Source organism: Palaemon carinicauda, chromosome 22, assembly GCF_036898095.1.
Source record: "Palaemon carinicauda isolate YSFRI2023 chromosome 22, ASM3689809v2, whole genome shotgun sequence".
Classification (NCBI taxonomy): Eukaryota; Metazoa; Arthropoda; class Malacostraca; order Decapoda; family Palaemonidae; genus Palaemon; species Palaemon carinicauda.
Window position 1 is genome coordinate 35,044,600 of NC_090746.1, and position 7,500 is coordinate 35,052,099.

Consider the following 7,500-nt stretch of genomic DNA (forward strand, 5'->3'; position numbering starts at 1 on the left):
GACAACAATGTTGACAGTTATGACTAGACTAAGAATAATTATACTAATAAGTTACTTCTTTTCTGTAATCTAGTAAGGCTTATCGAAATCATATCATATATCATTTTCTGGTGACTAAGAAACGTATGCACTTTGAATGTGAGAAAAAAAAAATTAACTTTTTACTTGAGATTACAACTTGGCTATCTATCAATCGGTTAGTATCCAAATGACTACTTTATATAAATATCAACTGAAGAATTGTGATGGCGATGCTTTTTTCGGTACAACAGACAGTCCAGGTAATTCATTCAGTCAGTTTCAATGAAGAACCTGCTGCAGAACACTAAGAATGTCTTCAGGACATACAGATTAGAAAAGACGTTACAGAATTAACTTGGAGACGAAAAGAGGAACGAAGAGACGGTAGTCATTGCCATGTAAGCACTACTACAGCACAGTATGCGTGTATTTACTCCATAAATACGGTAAACAGATCCCTGACTAATTTATATCACAGTTAAATCACAGAGCCTATCCACAGACAGGTTATAAGAACTACAAGCAGGTAAATTAATAATGATAATAGTAATGATAAAGCTAAGGCAAATGAAAAAGGAAGGACGACAATTGACATAAGAGGAACAAAAATATAAAAAGACGTGGAAGAGCCGAGTGTGATCACATCAATTAACAACACAAGGATTAATTTGCAGTTTAACAGACATGACACTGATATTGTAGGAGCACGAATGATAACGGGTCTCTTGAGCTAACGGCATCCGGCTCAAAAAGGGTACAGTACTGTATTTTATTCCTGAACCGTCTCTGGGGTAGTAACGTCCTGCACCCTTTCTCTTTGCGTTTCATGAAAGCTTGGGTGTTGGTTTAGCCTTCTTCGAATTTAGTTCAGGACACCATTAGGTTTCCTTTTTGTCTGTGATTTGTATTAATGCCACTTAACGATACATAGTATATTAATTTCCGAAGACGTCTATATTGCCTTTAATAACCGTCCACAACAGCAATAATAAAAATTCTATTATATCACACCTACAGCACTAACCACACACAAAAATGCAAGGAAAATTTTCAAGTGTCTTGTGCTTGGACATGTCCAGTGCATCAACAATGTCAGGAAATTTAGACAGAAACATCATCTGATTAATGATAAAATCACAACGACAGACGACAATCGAGTTTCTCCAATCCAGTTCTTGAAAAATTTTGTTTTAAAATTTTCTTCTTTTTACACGAACTCCTCAGCTTCTTAGTTAAAAAATTTCAGCATATATGTATACTTTTTGTCCGTCAGAAATTGTAACTTTCCTAATTTCATTTCCAATAATATGAATTAAACTTATCCGAACTGGTAGAACAGAGGCATCTCTTTAAGCCACACTGACAATTAATGACAGTTTTCCCAATTCCTGCAACATAGACTCCATCAAGGTTTTCACAACTAATTCAACAAAACCTCTTCTTTCTAGGACAGCTGCGTAATACCGATCGAAATTACAACATACATTATTTTCCGCTATCGTATGTTTTATCCACCATAATCATTTGCTATTTTTACGGGATACAAAAGAAATTGTTACACAATTCACCTTTAACGTATCATTTTGGCCACAATGTTCGCTTAATTTAACTACTCATATATATTCACTAAAGACCCCCTAAAACGGAGACCTTCTCGCTTTTTATTCTTACAAATGCACTTGTTAGCATTACTTATTCCCGATAGTCCAGCGTATAGCCAAGATTTTTCCGCTGGAGGAACATGAGTATCTCCCAGAAGGGAGGTCTTTCTGTATCTTTGCATCGCCAACAAGCTGTCATCATGCTGTACATCTCTCTGGGGCAAAGAGGTGGGTGTGGCAACATCATCATACCTGAGCCATCGCCGTGGTAGCAGTGGGATATGTTCTCCAAAACCCCTTCGTCGCTAAGTTCGTCATAAGGCTGCTGGCACGCCATCGTAAGGATCTCCCACAAGGTTACTCCGAAAGACCAAACGTCGCTCTTGGTAGAAAATCTGCCTTGGAGGATAGACTCCCAAGCCATCCATCGGATGGGTAAGAGGGCGCGGTCTTCGTTCAGTCGATAATAGTCGTTCGAATAAAGAGCCCTGCTCATGCCAAAGTCCGAAATCTTGATTGTTAGCTTCCTACCAACGAGGCAATTCCGTGTTGCTAAGTCCCTGTGAACTATCTTCAGCGACTCGAGATATTTCATGGCAGATGCCACCTGGGATGCAATGTATATAAGGGCACCGTAGCTCAAAACAGGATCTCCCTCGCCTTCAGGAACAATAAAACTGACCGGAGTGACAGTTCCTTCGCCTCTGTGCCTTCTGAGAAATTGGTACAAATCGCCATATTCCATATATTCCAGCAACATGCAGAGAGGTTCAGTTCTAGTTACCATTCCTACTAACTGAACGATGTTAGCGTCATCCAGACGACTTAAAATCCTCGCCTCTTGTCTGAAATCCTTCTTTGTAGAATCACTAGCACCAGCTCTCAAGGTCTTCATAGCTACCATCTGTGTGGCAGCATTTGGAATTTCAGCCTCACACAGTTGCACCATACCAAGCATCCCTTCGCCTAATGTTTCAAGGACGCGAATGCGTTGACGACTGACCTCCGGCACTGCTCTCTCTTTCCCAATAATAGACGTGTCAGCGACGGCGTATATCACTGATCCAGTCACTCCCTGGATATTTGTTGCGTAACACAGCTGGGGGGCAGCGTAATACTGCTGCTCTGGCGGCGGCGGAATGGAAGGTACAGGAGGCGGAAGGGGCGAATCCTTACGTGACCTGGCTGTGGGAAGCGTAGATGGAGGTCTTGTTAAAGGTACCGGTGGCGGTGGGCTATACACCTCCGAAAAGGGAGGAGGGGGTGTCATGTTGACATCGGGTACGGCGTAATCGACAGAGTCATCCGTATCGACTGGTAAGGGGCACTTGAGGGGTGTCTCCGCAGCAGGGATGTTCCTCCCCAAGGTGTAATATCCGGGGTTATGGAGGGGACCTTTGAATGGTTCTTGATACATGGCAGCCGCTTCCTCCTCCAGAGCGACGTGGCCGTACAACTCCCCTTTGGCCCTTGAGTATCCATTAGACGTCGGTGTCAGATTCATATTGATATGAAGATCTTTCATTTTCATCGACACCTTTTTGGCGTCCACGCTATTAATGGTTGACGGCGGGGTCTTCGTCTTCTTGGCAAGTCGTACTCGGTAGTAGAGGACACACAGAGCCACGGGCACAACGCAAAATATGACGCCCACAGTGACAAGCCCGCCCACTAAAAGCCCAGAGGAAGTATCATGGGCGGGAACGACCGGGGTCAGATCCTGAATATCTGGAGGGACAGTCACTCCCTGAATGGACTCCGTCGTCACCACTACAGGTTCTTCCTCCGTAAAGTTGCAACCGCACGGAACTGCAAAAGTGGGAAAAAAACAGAAAGAGGTGTAAGTAGGTGGCCAAGTGCAGTTACCTTAATAACAGTTATGTAATAGGAATATAAATGATATCCTAAAGAATGTATCATTTGAAAAGATTAATCTTGACTAAGAGCATGAGTTATGTTCATGGAATGAATTGCATATTTTGTTATACTTGAATGACATAACAACATTTTTAAATTATTAGCAAACACGTGTCTATAAATTCACTAAATTCATTCTCAACTGAATTATGTTGATTGGCAAACAATTCTAATATCATGATTTTTGCCATTACATGATAACCAACAAGAGTAACGAAAGTTTGATAAGTTTTTTTTTATGGAAATTGGAATGAACTAAGATTTATATGTTTCAATACCTTATATTCTGATAAAAAAATTAGTTTAAGTAATCTATGAGCATTCTAAGGAAGAAAACTCAGATAAATCATAAAATCCTTTTACTACTAAAATTTAAACAAATTAACCGACGCTACTGTACAGAAGACGCCAAAGCCACGGGAGTTGTTTAAACATCACAATAAGATAAGCAAGTGAGGGAATGAAATATAAGAAGACTGTCATATATCACCTTCGTTCTACTTAAAAAAAACTCACTGATGACTGTGAGGAGCATCGCTGTCTTTCACAGAACAGGTGAAGCCATTAATAGATGATTCGGGGCTGGAACTTCATTAGTACATCTGTGACTGTTCAAACTCATTGTTTTGAACTCTCTCTCTCTCTCTCTCTCTCTCTCTCTCTCTCTCTCTCAACATTCTTGAATAATAAGCTAATAGAGAAAATGTTCAAGTCCACAGACAAACAAATATCCTGTTAAACTCACCTGAGTCGAAGGCCACTTCCGAAATCATGATCCATCGCAGAGCAAAGTAGAGTTGCAACTTGACGTACTTTGCAGCGGAGTTGTGCAACTTGATGGTGACGTTACGGGCGTTCTCGAAGATGCGGTCCACCACGTACTCGTAGTCGATGGGTGGTGCAGCCGTGAACTGCTCCCCGCCGGCGCTGAAGAGAACGCGGGCGCGGGAGAACACCTGAGGGCGTCGATGAAGGAAAGGACGGCGGCGACGAAATGGCGGGAAAGAAAAGAAAGAAAAAAGTTAATAACTTTAAAGGTCGGATGAATAATATCATGAGACGTGTCAGTTCAAATAAGGTCTGGGAATAGACTTGTCATTTCATTATTCATCGCTTACGGATTCTTGAGCTGTTTTGATTTCATTTTGATACTCAAGGTAAGAGTTTTGTCATGGAGAGAGAGAGAGAGAGAGAGAGAGAGAGAGAGAGAGAGAGAGAGAGAGAGAGAGAGAGTCTAAAACAGAACAGGTATTTATAGATACTGTACATGATATATTGCTATAAGATACAAAAATATAGTTTGAAATTAGTGTTTTTAAAGTTATTAGAAATTGCAATTTATCTGGTGTAGTTTATATTAAATTTCTTAAAACGTCTACTTTAATGCAAAGCTGATATAGAAAAAAATCACTATTTAATTTTTTAAACATAAAACATGACAGAGAACTATAATTGTGTTTATGCGCCAATGTAATATTCATGTAAGTGTGCGTTACCATCTTAGAGTCCGTGAGCTTACCTGGGTATCCTTAGTGAAGAAATTGTTGGCGTAGATATGGACCGCTGAGAAATTCCTTATTGAGTCGAACTGGAAAGTAATCTCGACGGGCGTTTTCTGGCGTGAGTCATTTTTCCATCCCACCCACTCGTATCCTTAGGTAAAGAAAGACAGTAAATAGAAACTGATGCCTCTTTTGACGTCAAATAATTGCTCTTTTGTTGCGTAAAAATGTTGACAAGTGCCTTGTTTATCTATATGCTGAAAGATTAGGTAATTATCATTAGATTGTTTAAACATAAGTTTGACGATAATTAAGGGCTTTTCCACTTTCTGAATGAAAATCCAATTAGCTGAAATAATTGGGATACTTATGAAAATTTAATCCCCTAAAAATTGCCTTCATAAAATGACGTTTGTAAGAAAATTATCAATATTCTTATTGCAATAGAAACTCTTAGGATAAGTAAGAGAGTAGTTTAACTTTAGAAAACAAATATATAGTAACACATTTATTGGAGGTTACGTTCACTCCTATCTTATAATGGAAAAAATGACGTCACCCTTTCCTTTATGCCTTCAAATACCAGACGAAAATATTAAGTCAACAAACAAAACAGACATCTTCGACGTCCGCCAAATATGCTTATCCAAAGGAATAGTGCAACAGAACTCAACTCCAATAAAACCGCCCATTATCTTCCAATTCTACTTCACAACGCCATTGTATTTTAAATCCCAATCTCTTTTTCCCAAACGTAATGACATCTTCTTCTTCTTATATAAAAGGACAACGCCTACAATAGGAGGAGTTACAGATCTGAGAGTTAAAGGTCGCTGTCGAAATATATAGCATAAGTTCGGCTACCTGCAGTTGACGACGCAGCTCCCCGTGCAATATATATATATTTCATACCAGTCGAGTCGAGAGTGACCTATTCGGGATGGGAGAAACTCTTCCAAAACATTGTGGGGGAGGGGGGGGGGTGGAACTGGGCCTGCTTCAGAGGACTGGACCCGACGCCAGCGCAAAAGAACTTTGTCAAGCAGTTAACATTCAAACTTGTTTCGCTTTAGCAGAATAAAAAATAGATAGAGCGCTTTCATACGATGCGTGGATAAATAAGGCAGAAAAAGACACGTATTTCTGTATAGACTTCACAGGCAAGCCTACACACATACGCACAAATCTGAATAGTTTAAAAAAAAAAAAAAATCTCAATTGCCATTACCCCCAGCACAAAACAACCCGGAGATCAAGTGAAGGGATGTCAATCTAAAGATCCTAAAGTATCTCTACAGTAAAATCGGTTACCGAGTGGTGATTTGTCAATCTGAATGGCTGAAAACAAATTACCAGCTGGTTATGAATAACCTCTTATTTAATCAGCTGTTTTTGGACAATACTACCAAGGGTTATAGAGTAACTGCTTAAGGAAATTGCGCTGACAACCAGCGGGGAGTGATACTGTACGCGTGTCTTGCAAAGATGCTTAATGGGATAACTATGGGCTATATGTAATAACGCTTTGACTGAAACATAGTATTTCCATTACTCCCTAATGGCAATAATAATTATACGTGATATATGTAGGCCAAAATAGAAACAACGAGACGAAAAAAAAAGAATTCTGGAAGAGATTCTTTAGAAGAGAGAAAAAATAATAATAATAATAATAATACACATCAGAAATGGAAATGAAATTTAGGCACCTGATCCTTTTACTAGCAACAGCTTCAGCAGTGGGTCCCATAAGTACTTTCCCTCGTTCATTCCTCCCTCAACCCCCTCTCATCAGCCTGTCTTCCCCCCCCCACCTCTCTCTCTCTCTCTCTCTCTCTCTCTCTCTCTCTCTAGTTCCCTTAGTTGCAACTAAAGAAACTTCAGCGCGGGGAGAATTTTTCGGGACCTGGATACGTGTGCCGAATATTGAAGCCCAAGTGACAATGAGCCTTTTTTCCCCTCCTATTGACTGGGGAGCGTGGAGGAAAAAAGCCCTGATGCGAAGGGACGGCACTGGGGAGTGAGGGAGGGAGGGAGGGAGGGAGGAAGGGAGGGAGTGAAGGAATGGTAAGGAGGAGTTGGTTTTACGAAAGAAAAAATGAGGTGGTAATAGAATTTTCCTGGCCCCTCAATTTTTTCTTCTCTCTCTCTCTCTCTCTCTCTCTCTCTCTCTCTCTCTCTCTCTCTCTCTCTCTCTCTCTCTCTCTCAAAATATGTCTCTCTCTCTCTCTCTCTCTCTCTCTCTCTCTCTCTCTCTCTCTCTCTCTCTCAAAATATGTTTTATCTGTAAATTCTTTATATGAATTCTTCGGAAGGTTTTCATAAGATTCTGGTGTTTACGAAAATAACTGTTTACACAAATAATAAATGAATAAACCAGCGAAGTAAAAAATAAAAGGCACAATCATTCTAGACCTAACAAACACTCAAATCTTATAAGACAATTCATTCTGGAAATA

General features: G+C 40.2%; 1 protein-coding gene across 3 annotated transcripts in view; it reads right to left on the minus strand.

Moving 5' to 3' along the window:
• Nucleotides 1–7,500, minus strand: part of LOC137616401 (discoidin domain-containing receptor 2-like) — a 196,550-nt gene that overhangs the window by 843 nt on the left and 188,207 nt on the right. For all 3 annotated transcript variants that reach the window (XM_068346113.1, XM_068346115.1, XM_068346114.1), the window contains exons 7-9: nt 5,059–5,192; nt 4,285–4,495; nt 1–3,431 (exon numbers count right to left, since the gene is read on the minus strand). The exon at nt 1–3,431 is cut by the window's left edge and continues 843 nt beyond it. In XM_068346113.1, the coding sequence (XP_068202214.1) occupies nt 1,714–3,431; nt 4,285–4,495; nt 5,059–5,192 (2,063 nt within the window). In that variant the 3' untranslated portion in view covers nt 1–1,713. The remainder of the gene's footprint in view (nt 3,432–4,284; nt 4,496–5,058; nt 5,193–7,500) is intronic.